Source organism: Amblyomma americanum, chromosome 11, assembly GCF_052857255.1.
Source record: "Amblyomma americanum isolate KBUSLIRL-KWMA chromosome 11, ASM5285725v1, whole genome shotgun sequence".
Classification (NCBI taxonomy): domain Eukaryota; kingdom Metazoa; phylum Arthropoda; class Arachnida; order Ixodida; family Ixodidae; genus Amblyomma; species Amblyomma americanum.
Genome location: NC_135507.1, coordinates 10,859,088 through 10,880,324, shown reverse-complemented (window position 1 = coordinate 10,880,324; position 21,237 = coordinate 10,859,088). Strand labels below are relative to the sequence as shown.

Genomic DNA, 21,237 nt, shown 5'->3' with positions numbered 1-21,237 from the left:
TTTTTCTTCAGTTAAATTTTCATGAGAATAGTCCAATCAACTCACACTTCCTCGCCTCATCCTGAAGTCAAGAGCCAAGGGAAAAAAGGCGCCCAGTTCGATCCATCGCTGACACAACAGTGAGGAGATGGATCCCGAACAGAGAGGGGCTCCCACCTGCGGGAAGAATCGGGAAAAAGTAATGAAACATCTCGCCATGCTCTTGAAACAACAGCCTGCTGTGACCTGCCAAAAGCAATGAGGGAGACAGACCGAACCATGCAAGAGGGCCTCAGAACCCGCTGTCCCAACAAGTGAGCTTGCCTTTTATAAAGCAACCAGCTCGTGCTTGGCAGGTCACTTTTATGCCACTAAGTGTTAAGATTCTATTAGCACTGTCTTTGTTAGCGAGGCAGCATGAAAATAAAAAATAAACAAAAACGCTGAAGTTCGTCAATCAATCCTTTTTAGAGACAAAAATCACTTCACTGTCAGCTTTATTGTTAGCGCGTCATTCCGTGATAAAAAACGTCGGTGGCTTTGAGTAGCCGCCGACTTGTTCGCTTGCTTGTTTGTCGAGGTATTAACGCCGATAGCGTCAGCGCACGCGTTTGGATCTCCGCGAAAAATACAATGGCTAGGTTTCTATTTCCCGCACTTCTTTACGTTACCTGGTAGCTTCGTTCATCACCTGTGTTTCGGGGCCAAATCTGTTCAAGCATAAGATATTGGCGGTTCCGTGCACGGTACGCTAGTAGCAGTGCAAAATGTTGGCAGCTCAAACATGCTGGTGCTGGGAAGGGCGGTAGAATTGTGCAGAACAATAACACGAAGAGCAGACCGGCACATTGCTGTTAACTAGACCCGCTGGAAGCAATTAAGGTAACCGAAAAGGTAATTACTCGGAATCAGGTCAGTCGAATTAAAGGCGTCAGCAGACGCGTAAACGTATCTCTGAGGATAACCTATACCACAAGCCCTATAGAAGAACGAGATATGAACTTACGTAGGGAATCCCAAACATGTTGAATTCGAGAACAGCTGCAAAGAAAAAGTAGAAATCGATGAGCAAAGGATTGGTACGAATGAGAGCGGTTACCCACCCACAATGGCTTTGCGCAATCCCGACCACTCGCCGATGCCCGGCAGTTCAATGAGATGCCCGGCATAATGACCGGTAGAGGGGTACGTAGAGTCGGAAACTACGAGGCTTCGTTCGCCTATGATGTCGTCCAGAGCCCTGCAAGCGTGGAAGGCGAAGTAAAACGGCTTGAGTTTAAACTAATGCTAGCACCTTTCATGTTTTAAGTTTAATAATATTGTTAGCACATGCAAATTCAATCCATACAATCTAAAATTTTCGTTGATCCCAAAGTTAGGAAACTATTTAGGGGATCCTCTAGTTCAAATTTAGTGGTTGTATTATAACATATGCTACAAGCAGAGCTGCAATTAGTGCCGTATTACAAAAAGCACAACACACCAATAAGATATGACAGTACCAATAAATACAGGCACTCGGTAATCATAATACTCAAAAGAGGCGACATAAATAATAAATATTTCTAAACTAACTGTATATGGAAACCAAAAAGTGCATGTCAACAGAGTGCAATTAGTTTTCTGGAGACCTCAAAATTCGAGACGCTGGCGAATTTCGAAATTGGTTAATGTCCAAGGGTCCTAAATGGCAACGACAGTGACCAAGTCAAATTTTTTTTCTTTTGCAGACTGCTTGCGTACCAGACCGGAAATAAGCTGTGACGCCTACATGTGGCTTTCTCTGGTATTGTTGATGTGCTCGGCTATTTCCCCTTTATTAGTTATGGCGTCTTCGGCCGACGTTGAATTGGAGCCTGTTCGTTTCTTGACGCACGTGCTTTCTGCAAGGATATTCACGTCTGCGAAATGCGTGACACAGAGCAATGGAAGCACGAATTAGTGGGCAAATTAAGCGACATTAGCTCGGTTGGCTGAAGAACACGGCCGCATTAGATGACGCTCCCTTCACTTGTGCAGAGTGAGCGCCACCTCTCAGCAAAGGCGCATTATTGCTTCGCGCAAACGTTAAATCAGTTTGACTGCGTCGTGCGTTCATTAAAGGCAAAATTAAGCATGCAGACCATATACTATTTATCCTGCGTTTTTTTCAAACATATATACCCGCCGCGGTGGCTCAGTGGTTAGATTGCTCGGCTACCGATCCGGAGCACCCTGGTTCGAACCCGGCCGCGGCGGCCGCGTTTCGACGGAGGCGAAAAGCTAAGGCGCCCGTGGGCAGTGCGATGTCAGTGCACGTTAAAGATCCCCAGCTGGTCGAAATTATTCCGGAGCCGTCCACTACGCCACCTCTTTCTTCCTTTCTTCTTTCACTCCCTCTATCTCTTCCCTTACGGCGCAGTTCGGGTGCCCGCCGAGATGCGAGACAGATACTGCGCCATTTCCTTTCCCCTACAACCAATTTTTCAAACATAAATAGTGCTTATATAGTGCAAACATACATAGTATTTTAGAAACATGTAGTACGCCGAATCTGCAAAGCAACCCAACATTATTCTGGGCTAACGAAAAGTGTTTAACTTAAAGTGACAACACAGCGAGCTATGGAAAAGAAATTGATAGGTGTAACGTTATGCTACAGGAAGAGAGCACAGTGGGTCAGGGAACGAACGCTAGTTAATGGCATCCTAGTCGAAAGCGAAATGAAGAAATGGACATGGGCATGGGCAGGGTATGTAACGCGAACGCAAGAAAACCGATGGTCGTCAAGGGCAACGTAATGTATTCCAAGAGAACGCAAGCGTAGCAGGGGGCGACAGAAAGTTAGGTTGGTTGATCAGATTAGAAACTTTGCGGGGATCAGATGGCCGCATCTGGCATAGGACTGGGTTAATTGAAGAGATATGGCAGGCGCGTTTGTCCTGCAGTAGGCCTAGTTTGGTGGATAATTATATCCAGGATTTCTTTTTTTTTATCACACACCAAAATGTTACTTCCAAGAGAAAGCGAAATCAGCGAAATGTGGCCACAAGTCACGAGATACAGTTATCTCCAGCTTAACGCACCAGTTCCCGAGTCGCACCTTGAAATGCACCGGGCCGTAGTGGAATTTGTTCACACGTCGCGCCAGTCGCGCCTTGAAATGCACCCGGCCGTAGTGGAATTTGTTCACACGTGATAGCAACAGTTTAGACTGAATCCTTTACATTAGGTCGCAGCTGTTCAAAGCAAATTATTATAAACGGCAGCGTATTACCATTGGGTTGCCATGCTGTGACTCCAACCGTAGATGCTGTGAACATCGTAGTGCTTGTAGCGCTGTCGCTCCCCGAAGGCGGCGTTCATGCAGAGGGTACCATTGTGCAGCTGCGTTGCGTTGCCTTCCTCGTTCCTGTACGTGACTAGATTGGAAAGAAAAATATACGCTCAAAATACGCTCTATTTGTCAGCAACTCCCGCCCTCAGACTTCATGTAAAGGAGCAGTTTCTGTTCTTAGAGTTTCATGTATCGTGCATGGGCTGTATGATGAAAAAAATAGCGCAAAACGATTACGAGGGACGGAAAGGGAATGAAGCAGACAAACGCTTGTCTGCGTCGTTCCCTTTTCGTCCCTCGTGTTCCTTTTGCGCTATTTTTTCATCATGAACTTTATCCAACTCGCCCAACTTTGTGCTTTGCTTATAGCGCTGTACAGTTCACAATCTCAGCGCATGAATTGTCTTATCGTGCTGTCGCAGTGCTAGCTCAAGTTGTGCGCTTGGCGCTGATATAGCCCCGCCCCCATCCGGTATAAAAAGGCGTAAAATAACGCTCATCGTTCTTCTTGTTCCGGCCACTGTGTAGTCGCCTCTGACTCCGCGCGACGCGATACTTAGGGTCAGAAGTGGGGCCACTTCATAGCCAAGAAGTGGTTTGAGCGACGCAACTACAGCGATGGAACTTCTGAAAGCGCCGCCAGCATTGCAGATGACTGGGAACATCTCGGTAAAATTGGAAACGCTTCAAGCAAAAGTTCTACCTGTTCCTGTGGGCGACCACAACCTCTCAGTGAAGCTGCAAAAACTGCGCACCTGCTGAGCGTAGCCGCCGATGAAGTGCTGGATGTGTTCAACACGTTCAAGTTCGAGGCTGCAGAAAGTAAGGAGGACTACGCAACGCTTGCTAGGAAGTTCGAGTCCTACTGTGTCGAGGTGAGCAATGAAGTTCATGAGCGCTGCGTGTTTCGCTGTAGGAAGCAGGCAGAGGGAGAGCCATTCGAAAAGTTTGTCCGGGACCTAAAAGAACAGGCCGCGCAGTGCAGTCTCGGAGAACGTGATTCATTGATTAGAGATCAGATCGTGTTTGTCACAAATGACTCAAAGCTGCGCGAGAAAATGCTGCGAGAAAAGTCTTTGACATTGTCGAAAGCTGAAGAATTGTGCAAGGAGGTCTGGAAGGCAGCGGACGACGGCGTCGACGCTGTGTCAAGGCACGGGCCTCAAGCTAGGAGCAAAAGTGGCGAGGAGAGCAGCGAGCAGCACCGTTGCAAGAAGTGCAATCGACGGCACGGTCCAAGGCAGTGTCCATGCAGTATTCGGGAAAAAGTGCAGTAAATGCCGTACGCTACACCGCTTCGCGGTTTGCCGTCAAGGAATGTATAAAGTATGTCAAGTCGGCAAAGAGAGCAGTGGCGATGACTTTGACGTTCTGGAGGTTGGAGCTACTAGTGAGGCACTGCGAGCGTATAACAGAGGTGTAATAACTCATTTAGGAACGACTACACAGGAGGTGACCGTTGGTAACGCTTCTACCACTTCAAGCTCTTTGTTGTAAAAAATGACCGCCAAGCCATACTAGGACCGGGTGAGCGCGGTAGCCGCTGTAAACGCTTTGCAGTATGAAGCAATTAATAATTTACAGCATGTCTTCCAGGGATTGGCTGTTTGAGGCGACCCTACAGCATGGTCATGCAACCAGATTCGACGCCCGTCGTCCAGCCTGCACGGCGTGTTCCCCTGTCCCTGCGAGAGCAGCTGCGAAGAATGGAGCATCATCGTGTAGGAACACGGTTCCACAGACTGGGTAAGCCCCTTGGTCTTTGTTAAGAAGAAAGACGGCAAACTTAAGGCTTTCTTGGACCCAAGGAAAATAAACGAGCACGTAAAGACAGCACTACCAGCTCCCAAAGCACGAAGACATGGAAGGCGAACTGGCCGGCGCTGCCTACTTCAGCTGTTTGGATGAGAACTCTGGTTTTCACCAGATACCCCATAGACGAGAAGACGTCCAAAATATGTACTTTTTCTACCCCCGTTCGGAAGGTATCATTATCTCCTGATGCCATTCGGCATCGCATCAGCGCCCGAAGTTTTTCAAAAGCAAATGAGTGAAGTCGTCGAGGGCCTTCCAGGTGTACACGTGTACATTGACAATATTTTGGTGTGGGGCGCAACCAGGAAGGAGCGTGATGAAAGGCTAGTGGCAGTGATGAAAGCCTGCTGAAAAAGCAGGTGTCACTTTCAACGCAAGAACGCAAACTTGAGGTTCAGCGCATGCTCGTTGTGCTGCAACTATTTTGGCAGATACGTGCCGCGCTTGTCTGAGAGAACTGCATTACTTAGAGCGCTTATCAAATCACGCTCAGAATTCGAGTGGACTGAAAATTACATGCGAGAGTGGAAAAGTATCTCACATATTCTAAGCTCAACACCTGTGCTAGCAATATTTGATCCCCGCAAGCAATCAAAGATGCGATGCATCAATAGATGGTGCAGGGTTCAGCACTTTTGCAGTGTCATAACGGCTGGTGGCGGCCGGTGGCGTCGTCGCTACTGCGGCTCCCAGCTCCTACGAGGTACAAACAAGATCTTCCGGTGTTTAGACGCAACAGACGAAAAATATGCAGTGGGCATCAGTGACCGAGGCGACGACTGTGCTTCGCCCAAGCGTGAGCCATTTGATCCTAGCTCATCTCCTTCAAGCAGCTCTGTTGCTCCATCAGATCAACGATCTACCTGCTCGCCAGTCTTCCATCAACAACGCGGTAGCCGCAAGTACAGTGGGCCATACGTTACCTACTGCTCCTAGGCCGACGCCTGTCCCAAGAAGGTCGGCGCGTACAATCAAGCCACCGCGGCGACTTCATTACGATGCTGCTTTTAATCAACTAACAGGAACTTTTTTTCATTTATTTACCCCTCCGGGGATGTATCGGGCATGCGCTGTTTAATTCACAATCGCACATCATGAATTGTCTTATCACGCTATCTCAGTGCTTGCTCAAGTTGTGCGCTTGGCGCTGATATACCCCCGCCCCCATCCTGTATAAAAAGGCGGGCAAATAAACGTTGCTCGTTCTTCTTGTTGCGGCCACTGCGTAGTCGCCTCTGTCTCCGCACGACGCGACACAGTTCGCAGAAGAACACATATAGCTGCATAGTACTGGAGCTTTAGTGTCATGATGCACCACAGCACCTAGTACATCTTTCCTTACCACAACGTTTTACAATGAAGTGCATTCTAAGGTTTGTACTCCAGTTTTTTTTTTAGGAACCGCTTTAGCCCCCGCAATTTGCAGCTGCCCACCTGTATATAAGTCCAGGGCCAAGTGTAACTACTCAACAGCCATGTCTTTGTAAGCATGCGCTGCATACATGACTGCATATGTGGCTGTAGAACAGGTTATTCGCGTTATGAAGATGACCTTGAAAGAAGGGGCAAGAAATAGTAGACGAAAACCCGAAACGATCGATCACTTATTGCCCCGCCGCCACTTCTCCTCTGTACGGAACCGCCTACTTTAAAACCCATTTCGACAGCCTGGCCGGGGTTTGTCTTCTGGGGTAGTTCTTTCCCTTGGTGGAACGCGCACTCTGCCATTCAGAAACTTCCTTTTAAAAACGAAACAGCTTTCGTCCTGAAATCTTTCTGAATTACTTCTTTCTGCTCATGCACAAACTTCATTTGTAATGAAACCATATGGCCATGAAGTCTTCATCCGATATTCCGTCGCCCATCTCACTAAACCAATTCGTACTTAATTTTAACGCGCCAATGACCACTGACACTTCTTTATGCACAACGCTCTTTTGCGCCTGTCAGCCGCCGCATGTGTCTTGGCCAATCCCCCGCATTGGCCAAGACAGGACACACGGTTTTTTTTGTGAGTGACAGCTGAGGACGCATCTCGCCAATGCTGTTCACCGCATGTTTACAGGAGGTATTTCGAAGCCTGAATTGGGAACAGTTGGGAATAAGAATAAATGGAGAATACCTAAATAATCTGCGATTTGCTGATGACATTGCCTTGCTGAGTCACTCAGGAGGTGAACTGCAAATCATGATCAACGATTTAGACAGGCAGAGCAGATCGATGGGTCTAAAAATTAACATGCAGAAAACCAAGGTAATGTTCAACAGCCTAGCAAGGGAACAACAGTTCACAATTGGCAGCGAGAGCCTAGAAATTGTGCCGGAATACGTCTACTTAGGGCAGGTAGTGACAGCTGATCCAGATCATGAGAGGGAGATAACTAGAAGAATAAGAATGGGCTGGAGCGCATATGGCAAATTCTCGCAGATCATGAGTGGCAGTTTACCAATTTCCCTCAAGAGGAAAGTGTACAACAGCATAATCTTACCGGTACTCACCTACGGGGCAGAAACGTGGAGGCTAACGAAAAGAGTTCAGCTTAGGTTAAGGACAACGCAGCGAGCCATGGAAAGAAAAATGATAGGTGTAACGTTAAGAGATCGGAAGCGGCCAGAGTGGGTGAGGGAACAAACACGGGTCAATGACATCCTAGTCGAAATCAAGAGAAAGAAATGGGCTTGGGCAGGGCATGTAATGCGAAGGCAAGATAACCGCTGGTCCTTAAGGGTAACGGAGTGGGTTCCAAGAGAAAGTAAGCGTAGCAGGGGGCGGCAGAAGGTTAGGTGGGCGGATGAGATTAAGAAGTTTGCAGGCAAAGGGTGGATGCAGCTGGCAAAGGATAGGGTTAATTGGAGAGACATGGGAGAGGCCTTTGCCCTGCAGTGGGTGTAGTAAGGCTGATGATGATGATGATGATGATGATGATGATGATCCACAGCAGTCGCATCCAGCACTTTGCGTGCGTATTCGCAATTTTTTTGTCAGTTCTGCGTACTCCCCTGTGCGAAGAATGTAGTACACATCCCTTCTCACCTGGCACATACGGAGGGTCTGCCCATCGTCCCGGCGGACACACCTGGCACGAGGGGTCGTTCTGCCCACAGGGCGCAGAGCTGCTGAACTCGGCCGGTTCGTTCATCCTCTTCGAAGAGGCGTACGAGGCAGGCAAGAGACAAATAGAAATTCGTGAATAGTGGTTTGGTTTACGTGGTCTAACGTCCCAAAGCGTCACTAAGGATATGAGGGATGCCGTAGTGAAGGGCTCCGGAAATTTCGACCACCTGGGGTTCTTTAACGTGCACTGACATCGCACAGTACACAGACCGCTAGTATTTCGCCTCCATCGAAATGCAACCGCCGCGGCCGGGATCGGACCCGCGTCTTTCGGGTCAGCAGTCGAGCACCACAATCACTGAGCAACCGCGGCGCCTAAATTTGTTAACCGTAAGAGTGGCAGCAATCAGGTCGACACTATATGCTGCCAGTGTCATTATATTAGGCGTAAAAATTTATCAGCGTGCAGTTTATGCTGTTCACCAAACTTCCACACAATTCAGCTCACGGAAGCTAAGTTACCAGCAAGTGTGTTGCGAACGCTCACTCGAATAGCTCTATGGGAGCACATTCAGATCCCAGTACCGGATTAAGCCTATCGGCATTTACGCTGTTACGCTTAGAATCATGCCAGAGCTATCTGGTAATAGTGAGTAGCTAAGTGAGCTTTTGAGCACTAAGTGAATTGAAAAGAAGTTATAAATCAACTGCACTGCTTCTGCTACTCCTCGGAGCAGATGGCAGCCGTGGTATATGCTACGACGTCAGGAGCAGGACATGAAAATGATCCCCCAAGTTCTAAACTCAGCATCGCAATAATCGCTAAGCCATTGGTGTACGCAAAGTTTTCCGGTACGACATTGTCCGGGGGGTCGTCCTTGCATAAGCGCCAGTCTTCACGGCAAATCGGCGGTTGAGAAGCTTCCTGCAGACTTGTGAGGACTCGTTGAATCTCTAACAACCACTCAATGAGTCGGTTACAGCGCAGGGTGAGATCATTAAGCTTAACTCCGCATGCCCAAACTGCAGTCGCGGTCGTCTTAACGGTTTCACGGTGCCAAAGACTCAGTCCGTAGGCACCAGCAACGCTGAATAGCGGTGAACAAAACGTACCAGGAACATCGCGTTGAAATCAACGGTGGTGTCCTCGTAGTCCATAATGAGGGTCTTCCACCATTGCCTGGTGGAGTTCTTAAGAAAGTCGGGGAAAGCTGAAGCTCCCGACGGCAGCCCCTGCGAGAGGAATACCAGTCGTTACATAAGCATGCGTTTGTTAGGTAGGATAAAGAAAGCGACCACGATCGTTAAGTTCTGCAGGCACTCACCTTAGCAAGCAGCACGGCGTTAGGGTCCGCCACATTAGAGCCTGCGCCTTTCTTTACGAACACGTCTTCTTCGAGCCCGAATAAATATGGAGACTCCTTGGTAATGTTGTCGGCAACGATGGCTGGATTCTGAATGCGGAAGAAAGGGTTGCAAAAGAAATGGTTATCCTTAATTTTTGGATAAAGTTTAGTACACGTTATTTTCCTCTGGAAACGATCCTAAACAAACTCTGTGCGCCGAACCTGAAAGCCAACAAAAAGTCTCAAACATCAGAATTAAGAAAATCGTTTTTTTTAAGTCTTCTGCTCAGTGACATGAGTGCAATCGCATGCCTTCTGCTGCACACTTGGTTAACTAGTTCGTGCATCTATAAAATGTTCTGAACTACGACATCATTTTCGGAGGAATTTAACTTATGCTGAAATAAATGATTTTTTTTTCTTGCGTAAGTATTGAAGAGTTCGCTCTTTATTTCATTTCCAGTAATCTGTTTCTCTCATGTGCGATAATTCCAAATGATTTTTGCCTCAAAAATTTTGCACAAGCATAGAGAACATCATATATATTTATGATGATAAAGATGAATGATTCTGACAAAAAACGTTATTTACATTCGGCGATACGTTCACGAAAACTGTTCTATCAAGCACCTTTTATGCTAGAGCTAATCATAGCCTAATAACATGCTAAAGAAATCACGTCACATACTGTGACCAGTCCAACTTCGACTCCCAAGGTTGCCAGTTGTCGGACGTACGATTGAAGACCGCCGAAAGCGGAATTCAGTGTGAAGGCTCTTGAGTCTTGGAAAACGTCCAGCCAGATTACATCCTTGAAAAAAAAAAACAATTTTTACTATGACTCTTCTCAGCAGTAACCAACAACAAGGTTCAAATAATACGTCGTTTGTTTCATGTGCACACATTTAGATAGGAGCCTCGCCTACGCTTTTAGTTCTATGCTTCATAGTACAGATCGCTCTGGGTCCTGAGTTTACTAACAAGCATTTATAATGCACAAATTAATTTATTTTTTCGCACGAAATCAATTATTTAAGTGTAATAGCTGACACTGTAAATAAAATTGTGGATCTCGGTTGAAATACCAAACGTAACGTATAGAGCGTGCTATAAGACATGTAGCAATTATTAAAATGTAAAAATTACTTTCGAGTACCTTTAAACTTACGCAGTGACTCCGACTGTGTATGTGAACATGCAGTGAGACGTACCTTGGGCACACCTGCCTGGTCGAGAGACGTGACTGCGTTTTTGACATCTGTGATCGACGTATAGTTGCCCATCCACGTTTGATAGCCCAGCGCCCATACTGGAGGCATGAAGGGAAGCCCGACAAGCTGGAAGGCAACGTTTTTGAACACGTATGAGTTCGCATATAAGAAAAGGGAAGCGTATTTGGGAATTATTTAGAAGCAGGAGCCTGTATATCCCCGCGCGATATATTAACCCAAAACGCAATGATTTTTTTAACATGCTACAACATCGTTTGCACGGAGAAATTCTCATATGCCACTGCCCCTGTAATTTGATTTCATAACTGCAATAAATATATTGCTAATAAATTCATTTAGATTTGTCTTTACATATAACCCATGAACGCTGTCTTCACGTCCAACCTTCATACAGCAGTACATTCGAAAGAAGTCAGTAACTGTGTAAGTTGTCGGTATTTTTTTTTACCTTTTGATAGAGTTGAACTACATGGGTGGGTGTCGAGCCAACGAAGAAATAAAGGTCGAGGATACCTCCCGTGGTAGCAATGGCGATGTTTCCACCCGAAGTCACCGTGTAGTCTGTTAGAGGCATGGCATGAGAACTACTTCAGGCATAAAACTTTGACGACATAAAAGGCATAAACAATAAACTAATTAAGATATACAAGCCTTGTTTAAGCTTATCGTTAACATAAAGTTGAAGATTCACAAGCTGCTAGGTGTTTCGCCTTCCACGTACGAAAAGAACTGACGACCATATTTGTGCCACCAACTCCCCCCCCCCCCTAAACGCTCTTAATGACAATTGTGGAGCGCGCCTGGACTGGAATGAACAACGTCAGCACATTGTGGAGCACGTCTTGACAACGTCTTGTCGGCGTCCCCACATTGAACCAGGCCTGGACCTAAGAGGGCGCCCACTCCCCAGTACACATCTCTTTTAGTGGTCACGCCCACCGAGACAACATTGTTCATGAAAAGCAAATGAACTCAAGAGTTTCTGGTTACGACCTACTACGATGCCAACCTTGACGGTGACACCACCGCTTATCGCAGAAAAGTATCTAGTACAACTATCGTCGGAATAAAGACTTAAAACAAGGTCCATAAGGTGTTTTACTCACCCATCGCATTGCTGTTAAGAATGAGTACACCCCAAGCGGTCCCGTCACCTTTAGGGTTCATGAAGAAAGGGTGAACGCCAGCAAAATTCTCCCATATCTGAAAGCAAATAGTCGGAGAATCTCGTAAGTGTTTATTTTAATTATAGTACGTATCACTATAACTAAAATGACCACTATGTTTATAGTACGATGACTGATTGTACCCATGACCGCAGTCTTAACACATGGTACCAGTTTTTGTACCTATGGCTATGAAAAAGAAAATCTTGCACGCGTACATTTCGTCACGTGAGAAATCGCGTGCGTCCCACTCACTATACTTGCTGAACAGACCGGGAAGCGTACCGTGTTCGAAGAGGCCGCCATCGCGCTGTTGTTGGCGAGGCGCCTGGAGAACATGGTGCCGCTGCCCGGCGCGAGGCTGATGTTCCCGTGGCCGTTCTCGCCGAAGCCGTACAGCTGGTCGCCGCTGTACGGCAGCACCACCTGCAGGAACTGCTCGGTCATCACCAGGTGCCACGAGTCCATCCTGCAAAGGAGAGTCGACAAGGACGCGCAGAGTGAGTCAGACGTGCAGCCTTTGTCAAAAGTACAGGGGCCATGTAAGCATCCATTTAAGTGCTAACCTTCGGAGACAGCTTTGAAGAAAAGAGTTGCTTTCACTGCCAAGAGATTTTGAATGTTGGAGATGCATAACTAACCACACAGCATGCCCCAGAAGCAAACCCTTTCGGTTGTAAGTTTTTCATTTGGTATTGAAGTTTACCATTATAAAAATTATTTAGACAGTCTATAGCACAGCTATTTGTCAATAGAAAGATGTGGTACAGTAATGGTGTCAAACCATTGACCTCTGATCTTGACCGATGACCTTCAGTTGAACTGACCTTTGACATTGGGTAACCTTTGAGTTCACCTTAAGAACATCCGATTGGGTGCTGTGAAGCCACATGATGACATCCGATGGGGGTGTTGTAAGACCATGTGATACCACGTCATAGCCACGTGGTCATGTGGGTATATATAGAACGGCTGACGCGAGCGTGTAGCGGAGCTGCCATGGACGAGCCTCAGGCGCTTAGCAAGCGTGTTTGCTTTTCGCTGAATTCCAGGATTAGCCAAATTAAGCCACTGCCAATTTTTCATCGGCATGTTGCTGCCTGTCATCTGCTGTCATATATAATATGCCGCTGGCGCTCCGTCAAAGGTTGAGGCTTCACACATACCTCGCTGTTTTTCAGCTTCGCAAGTGAAGTAGCGCTTTCGCTCTAATATGCTCCTCTCTGCGGGATTTTCCGAAACGCATCGGAGAAACGCCAGTGAGGGACCGCGGTAGGCGTATGCAGGGGAAGGGCATTCAGAGGGAGCGAGTAAGCGAAACAGAGCGCGGCGCGACCCACATGACGACGTAGTTGTCGGCGCGCAGCACCCGCAGTTTGGCGCGCCCTCTCCTCGTCTCGTTGGCCTCGATCAGGTAGCGCAGCTGGGTCTTGTCCACGGACGGTGGACGGCGCAGCAGCGCCGAGTTCTCCAGCACGGGAACCTCGTAGCGCTGCCGGTCTTCGTCGTGGATCTGCGCCAGCCACGATGGACACGACACCTTAATGCACGGGCTAAGGGCGCCTAAGCACACTCTAAACAGAAAGGAGTAAAAAGTGAATAAGCAGTCCTCTAGTTCACTCCCTTTTAAAAAAGGGATTGCGCTAGAGAACAGCTTACTCCCTGTTTACTCCAATACAAGCTTATTCGCATTTAGAGCGCAGGGAAAAAATTGTTTTTGAGGAAAGGAAATGGCGCACTATCTATCTCACATCTCGGCGGACACCTGAACCGCGCCGTAAGGGAAGGGATAAAGGAGGGACTAAGAGAAGTAAGGAAGAAAGAGGTCCCGTAGTGTAGGGCTCCGGAATAGTTTCGACCACCTGGGGGCCTTTAACGTGCACTGACATCGCACAGCACACGGGCGCCTTAGCGTTTCGCCTCCATCGAAACGCAGCCGCCGCGGTCGAGTTCGAACCCAGGTACTCCGGCTCAGCAGACGAGCGCCTTAACCACAGAGCTACAGCGGCGGGTTAGAGCGCAGGGCATTTACTATATACTAGCTACGGTTAACTTATTTGCTAGAGCGACTGCCCCGGACAGACGCTGTTCTCGGGTTCGAGAACCGGACGTGGGCGAAATTTCATTCAGTTGCGAATGAAAGCAGCAGATTTTTGCAATTTTTTTTTACCCAACTTTAAAGAGAAATATGTTCTTCTTTGCGAAGACTGGCCGTGCACTTCAGCTTTTCTTCCTAATGCCTGCGGAGTATTTTTCGAGATGATATGTTCAGCCTTGATAAGTTGTGGTGCTCCTAATTTTGACTCGTAAATAATTTTCCTTGTCTGTACCGTCTAAACGGTACTCTTTATGATAAGATTTAATTATCCTGGTTTGATTTATAATTAATTTCGTTTGAGAGTAATGTCGTAAGGCAGACCTAATAATCTATTCTTGATAATTCTAAGGCTTCTGATTTTGACTAATAATTTGTTACGTTTGTAATACCCTCTGCTCCCTTCCTGTTGATTCGTACAAACGTACCATCAGGGGCAGAAGTAACAGACCCCCCCCCCCCTCCCTTTAAGTTCCGACTCGTGCCACTCTGCGTTAGGGCGCCACCTGACAAAACACTTCCGACGTTGAAACCGGCGCAGTGGGCCCATTTCGACACCACGATTGCTTTACTTAGAGTGAAACACTGCCGTTACTTCTAAAGGTTTCAGTGCTGTCCCTGCCACCGTCTGAACGATGTCTAAGACTCATTAGACCGTCGCAGAAACGCTTTTATCTTTTCCTTCTTTACACTTCGTTGTATGAAAATTGATTGCTTTTGAGGCTGCAGAGAGAGTTTCTAGAAGGAGAGAGAAATCTATTACTGGTCAGCTTCTCTACTCTTGTCTGATAAAAATACTTTACACCGACAAAGAGAAAACGCAGGGCATACGGCCTGGGGCATAGTGGAATAGGATAGGAGAAGGGAAGGGTGGCATATAGTAAGATTGGGAAATCCACTGGGACAAGGTAGTGGCTAAAGCGGACGACAAGGCTAACTGCAGATAATTAGGAAGGTTCATTGTCCGACAGTGGCCTTATTCGGGCTCAGAAAAAAAAATAAAATGGGTGCACCTTCGACGACGTATACGAACCCTAAGCCTGAGAGTGTCCTCGGTGAGGAAGACCGCTTGCACGCGGACGTTGTTGATGACGTCGTCGGCGAAGGGCCCCTGCGAGGTCATGTCGTAGGTGAGGCTGTAGTTGACCTCCCGGTCGCCGTACGTGGTGTGCCGGTAGCGGTAGCCGAACGCGTCGTCCCTCAGGAAGCAGCGCGCCCGCTCCATGTCCGTTACGACCTTGCAACCATGCTTCTCGCAGTCTGTGCCAGTTTCACCGAGAACAGAAGAAACAAAGAGGCGACAGATGTGCTGACGATCCACTGACTACTACCGTATACCTGCGCCGACATCGTTAAAGCTCCATGTGCTTTGTAATCCGCATTTGTTCCCTCGGTTACCTCTAAAAAAATGAAATTAGCGGATGCCTAGACAGTACACAGCCTTGGTCACGGTAGCACAAGGAGCCAGTCGAGGTGTTTGCAGTAACTTCCGGTTTGGTGGAATCACATGGTGTGTGACATCACACCACACCACACGCTTGTAACCATTAGAGATCATGCTTAGTCATACACCCCATCATACACACCGACCATGTGCAATCACCTAACCTGACACTTTGCAAATACCGTCTTTTCTTAGTGCTCCTGGCCAATAACATACTGCAAGCTTTCATTTAACTCTAACGTGTCTTAATTCCATCGCTTAATAAAAGTAACAAAAGTTACTTAATAACCTCGCGTACATTTCCCGCAATCGCGAAGCGAGCGCAGCAGGTTACACATTATTCCGAAGCGCACACCACTGCCGGTTCTGTCTCAATCACACGAAGCTCACGTCGCAAGCCGCTTTCCTGTTTGATGACGTCAATGCCAACGATTGCTGCTTTTTGGTTCAGTGCGCTTCCTTTCCGTTGCCATAGAAACTGTACGCAACCATGGCGCAACGCACGAACTACCTACTAGGAATGCTAGGAACTAAAGCGCACTTGCGGTTTGATAAACCGGTTTACCTGCGGTTTTAACGACACCCCCACTGAATCTGAGATCCGTGGTTTTTTATTTGGATCTCGGAACCCCACCTTAAGTTACTACCCAGCTTCCTCCCGGAGTCTGAATTGCACTTGAACACCCCTCAGTCACATTTACACACAAAAACAAAATTATCAGTGTGGCAAGTTGACAGAAATAAAAAAAATAGAAACATGACAGGAAGGATTTGATTTGATTTGATTTGGAAGTGCAAAGGTGATGGAGGCTTTATTGAATCATGCAATCATTGAATCATACCTTAACAAAAAATTTTTTTAAATAGCTCTCCTGGTAAGTGTCCCTGCGTGCAGCTCTAGCCGCTGATTCCACCAGGACATTGTTTGGATAACCAAGGATGAGGGCTACATGAAGTTATATTTATGACATTACACCACTCACTTAAGTCCATTGTTCACGGAGCTGAGATATATCGTATCCCGCTAGTATTATTTACCGTAAGCAGCGATACAAGCTTGGCCCCGGGGCTACGATGGCAGAGGACTGACCTTCGACTCTCTGCACAGGACAGGGTATGTCCGTGATCAATTCCGGCTCGGGCTGTCCGGGCACCCCGCCGTCCGAGCCACCCCCACCGGCCCCACCTCCCGACGAGCCCGCGGGAGCCACGTTGTAGTAGAAGTAGCGGTGCGTCGCTATGGTCACTGCCAGGGCCACCAGGATGATGATCATGCACGCCATCAAGAACACCACGATGCCGATGATCAGGTGCGTCTTGGATATGCTCGCTGCGAGAAGACAAGTCGAGGAAGGGGGGGGGGGGTGATGTTGCCGAGAATCAGCTTGGTTGCCATCAGCGCTCTTATGACTAATATCCATGTCAGCCTTACTTTCGTGGCTTGTAAGGCTGTATTCACATGGGAAGATAAGTAGAAACTTCCGTATGTGGGCTGGGATCAACGGACAATTGTGTCCCTACACTGAACCATTTCCCCTCATTCGTGCGTTATACGCTATTCAAGAGACAATGGCCGGTTTAGCGACGGTTCGCCGTACGCACAGATTCAGAGGATGAGCACAACACATGCAAAGCGAGGTTAGGTTGACTTTTGTGTCTCCCGCTTAGTTCAACCGACCCAACGCTACGGCAACACTCGCTGTAATACCCCTGAGTTGTGACGTGGATTGTCAGCCTATCGCACGGCAGCCCGTGAGCGTGCTGCCACTCAGTCGCTCGTGCCAGAGAACATGGCCGGCGCCGAAAGTCGCAGCGTCTTTAACGGTCACCGTGTAATTTTTCAGCGGCAGTTTTGTGTTAACTAAGCCTGATAATCGCTTCCTCTGGAACTAACAGCCAACATTTAGCCGGTGTCTCCACAAGGAACGCCCAGCCCGCAGGCCTGTTGTATACCAGTACATGCATGGCCGTCGGGGCAAAGTACTGTAGGAGCCGCTGAATCGCGAAACAATATAAGAAACCTGCAAACGGCGGTCATTGTGCTAACTTTGTCGCCGGCCAGCGCTTCGCAGTACCTGTCCGCTGTTACGCCTAGGTACAGGTACGAGCAGTATTAAAGGGAACGCTTAATCAAGGCAAGAACCAAATTTATTTTTACTCAAGGATGTTACTTGAAACGGCATTAAAGGAATCGAGCCTCTTCGTGAAAACTACGTGGAAAATAGAAGTTCCGCTTCTCGCACATGTTTGGTAAGCAATAGTTCAACCGCACGCTAACGAAAAGTTGACATGTTTACGCTATGCCACGTATACTCCAAACTCAGCGAGATATGAGCAGCGTGTGTGTCCTGTGCACACTATTAACCCGAATACGCGCCTATATGGGAGTAAAGAAAGGAGTAGCTGTCCTCTAATACACACTATTTTATAAAAGGTAGTACGCTATAGGACAGCTTACTCCCCTTTTTCTATATTATGTTTAAAGTGTAGGTATGGCGGCCTCGTGTCCCATCTGCGAATGCCAAATCTGCTACAATCAAGGGCGCACAACCTCATCCTCTCATCCCAGCTTCCATCGTGATTTCCCTCACCGGCTCCCTCCTGGGAGAGGAGAGAGCACCGGCGCTGCGTGTTCCCCTTCCAGCTTACACACAGTGATGTTCCGTGCCATGAGCGAAAATTTCTTCAATCAGACCAACAATTCCCTATTTCAAACCCTTTTTCCTTTTTTTTCACGTAGCAGCTCGAAAACTCCGTCGATCTGTAGAAAGTGAGCCATTTCTGTTCTTAAAGTTCCTTGAAACTCCGTGAAACTTCTTCGAATGGAACATGACTGCTTCCACACTCACCAGGTCTGAACGAGAGCCGAGCGGTCGAGCGCGCCGGCACTGCGAGGGCTCCAAGCATATACGCCCGCACCCTACAGCTCTCGCTGTAAAATGTTCTCTTTTATACTGCATCGACTTGTACTTAGATAAGTGGTAGCGGCAATCTGGAAGGCGGGACCACCACCTCCCCAGAGTACACTCTTAGCAAAACCACACAAGCTATGCAGGACGCCTTGGGGTGGTGTCAAGGCTAGGGAGGAAGTGGCAAATTAAGGTTTCGACCGTGACTCCTTATATTCGCAAATCGTATTAAGTACGCTCCCTTGCCTTGCAACCTGCAATTGTAGCTTGCCTCTGCACCCAGGAACCCCGGAAGCTACTAGCCTAAATGATGCCGCGCACAGCCTGAAAAGTTTCTAAATAGGCTTTCTGTAGTACCTCCTAAAAGAGAACACCTGTGCCTTATCATTAAAGGGACAGTGTACTGTCGGCATATTCTGGCATATCTTGTCCTATGGTGTCAAAAACGAAATGTTACTGTTGGTTCAGACAGAAATTTAGATATTAAATTATACTTGTATTATTAACATGAATTTCTTCTGCTGCTTGCTTTCTCTCTCTCTCAGCGTTACTCCCTCAGGTTACTCCCTAAGCGTTACTCGAGTACTTTGCAGTACCTCACTGCACTGTCCTCAAGTTATTTCTAAGCCTTTTCGTTATGCCCCGGGTTTCAGCCACGTTGGTGCGTACAGGCAAGGTGTTTACCACCTCAGGGGAAATAGCAAGCTCCTATTTATATCCTGAGAGTGACAGTCACGTGCTTTTCGGTTAGCACACGCTGATTTCCGCTCGTGCCTGTGTACGACGTCGGACCTCCCGTAGTGCGGTTCATTCACTGGCCTTGCCTTTCCCTGCGGGTGAGGATGCTTCCAAACGCAGCACAGCCGCGCAGGCGTGGCTTCATGGTGCCCTTGAACTCTGCTACAAACAAGGGTGCCGGGAAGCTACGGCTGTTGTCTACCGAAGTCAAATTCATACAAAGATTACTGGTTAAAAATATGGCGCTTGTGTTTGTAGAAACCTCCAGTTCAACAAGCAATGAAAGGATGGCAAATGCGTGTACGGCTTAAAGCGTACCTGTGGTTTCTCATTTAAGCGGTCGATTCATTAATTAGATTTGCCAGCAAATCGCTCGCCCTTGTATGATATTTATTTTCTGCTCTCTAAAGCTTCGAGATTGCTTTTTCTTTTCAGATAATGTAAAAATGGCACGCATGGTTACAGGCAGTGTTAAAAGGTGTCCCCTCAACTGTGACATATATATTGAAAGAAATGAAGGATAATTATGTGAAAATTGGTAACTGTATGCTTCTAATGAAGTTACTTAGCAATACTGAAACGCAGGAAGCAACGCTGAAAAATATATGTTGCCGCTTTTCTATAGCGGCAGGTGTACAGTCTTGGTCAAAAGTCTTGAGGCCAAAGGCTTTTCGCTTCAGCCGCATAACAGAGCCATTACGGCAACTATTAAAAATTTAATGACCTTGAAATGCTAGCAGAATGTTTGTTCTTGCGGTAGAGAAGCTTCCTGCTTGACTTGTGTTTTGATTGATCCGCTACACGGAGCATTCTAGGAACATTCATTTCGCTACAGCTGAACTCTGGCCTTAAGACTTTTGACCAAGACTGTACATCATTATTGCTCTGTAAGCGAAACGTGATTACAAGAAGCTGCACGCGACTACCACGGCGAGTCCCTCTAAAGCGTCTGCGGATATACGCAGTACCAACGAATCCACAAATGTGGATTCTTTGCGACCAAAAATGTTCAAAAACGCAGCCAGCACGAACATCGTGCATGCGTAAGGCGCAGTTTTGCATTCACAAATGTGCCGGACTTTCAACTTGCATCTCGCCCTAGCGGAAGAGCATAAACGCTGCGTTGCATAAAGGCAACGAAATTGAGCCATAAAGAACTATGTAAGAAGATGTCATACCATCTCAATGGCGGCTGCTAGGAGAAGCGTTCTTTTACAGAGTGCACTGAAAGAATGCGGCACAAGACTAGGCAGTTCCATCATCACCATCAGCAGTAGCGGCAACCTGACAACGCCCACTGCAGGACAAAGGCCTCTACCACATCTCTCCTATTAACCCTGTCCTGTGTCAGCTACGGCCACCCTGTCCCTGCCAAATTCTTGATATAATCTGCCCACCTAACTCTGCCGCCCCATGCTACGCTTGCTTTCTCTTGAAATCCACTCCTTACCCTTAAATACCATCGGTTATCTTGCCTTCGCATTACATGCTTTACCGGGCGTGTCATAATCAGCGGCTCTTGCGGCTGGACCGCAGCCTGGAACGCCGTTGATTTGAGGAGCAAAGCCTCCGTACCAATAGACGGCGGTGCACAAGTTACATACATTGTACATACATGCGCCTTTACCTTCATGTCATGCATGCCACATTTTTGTGTGGGGCAACTCCGCCATATCTATACAATAAACGTTAGCACAGTAGAAGGACCTGGCTGCATGACCGATCTCCTCACTAACAGCAGTAAGGAATAGCGCCGTCGACGTAAACGAACTGAAATCGAAGTTGAATTAAGCGCACCAATCTCTGCTCGACTTAAGTGGTATAAGTGGCTGCTGCGGGCAAGCGTGCTATTTTTCACCGTTGTTTGCTAAGCATGATTTAATTTGAAGCACGTCTTCTCCTGGTGTCACTGTGTTGGCATTTTCGTACAATGTACAAACATTTTTGTACAAAATTTTTGTACAATGGCGGTAATCTTGACGAGCGGACAGGTTTTAACATATGCGATCTCGCGCTTGTTGAGTTTCGAAAATAAATGCATGGTCCAGACACCTCCACAGCTGCAGCAGGCGGTCACGCCCAGCCGTGCATTAATGGGCGTGGCCGGCAGCATCGACGAAGGAAACACCACGAACCCTAAAG

The 21,237-nt window shown here is 47.5% G+C and overlaps 1 protein-coding gene across 1 annotated transcript in view; it reads right to left on the bottom strand.

Annotated features, from left to right (window-relative positions):
• The window catches only part of LOC144110082 (lysosomal alpha-glucosidase-like), a 30,265-nt gene that overhangs the window by 7,957 nt on the left and 1,071 nt on the right, over nucleotides 1-21,237 (bottom strand). The window contains exons 2-16 of the mRNA XM_077642897.1: nucleotides 16,539-16,778; nucleotides 15,038-15,264; nucleotides 13,250-13,422; nucleotides 12,195-12,378; nucleotides 11,850-11,946; nucleotides 11,192-11,304; nucleotides 10,723-10,848; nucleotides 10,200-10,322; nucleotides 9,491-9,619; nucleotides 9,279-9,398; nucleotides 8,145-8,253; nucleotides 3,236-3,380; nucleotides 1,083-1,219; nucleotides 986-1,020; nucleotides 46-156 (exon numbers count right to left, since the gene is read on the bottom strand). Coding sequence (XP_077499023.1) covers nucleotides 46-156; nucleotides 986-1,020; nucleotides 1,083-1,219; nucleotides 3,236-3,380; nucleotides 8,145-8,253; nucleotides 9,279-9,398; nucleotides 9,491-9,619; nucleotides 10,200-10,322; nucleotides 10,723-10,848; nucleotides 11,192-11,304; nucleotides 11,850-11,946; nucleotides 12,195-12,378; nucleotides 13,250-13,422; nucleotides 15,038-15,264; nucleotides 16,539-16,778 — 2,069 coding nt within the window. The remainder of the gene's footprint in view (nucleotides 1-45; nucleotides 157-985; nucleotides 1,021-1,082; nucleotides 1,220-3,235; nucleotides 3,381-8,144; nucleotides 8,254-9,278; nucleotides 9,399-9,490; nucleotides 9,620-10,199; nucleotides 10,323-10,722; nucleotides 10,849-11,191; nucleotides 11,305-11,849; nucleotides 11,947-12,194; nucleotides 12,379-13,249; nucleotides 13,423-15,037; nucleotides 15,265-16,538; nucleotides 16,779-21,237) is intronic.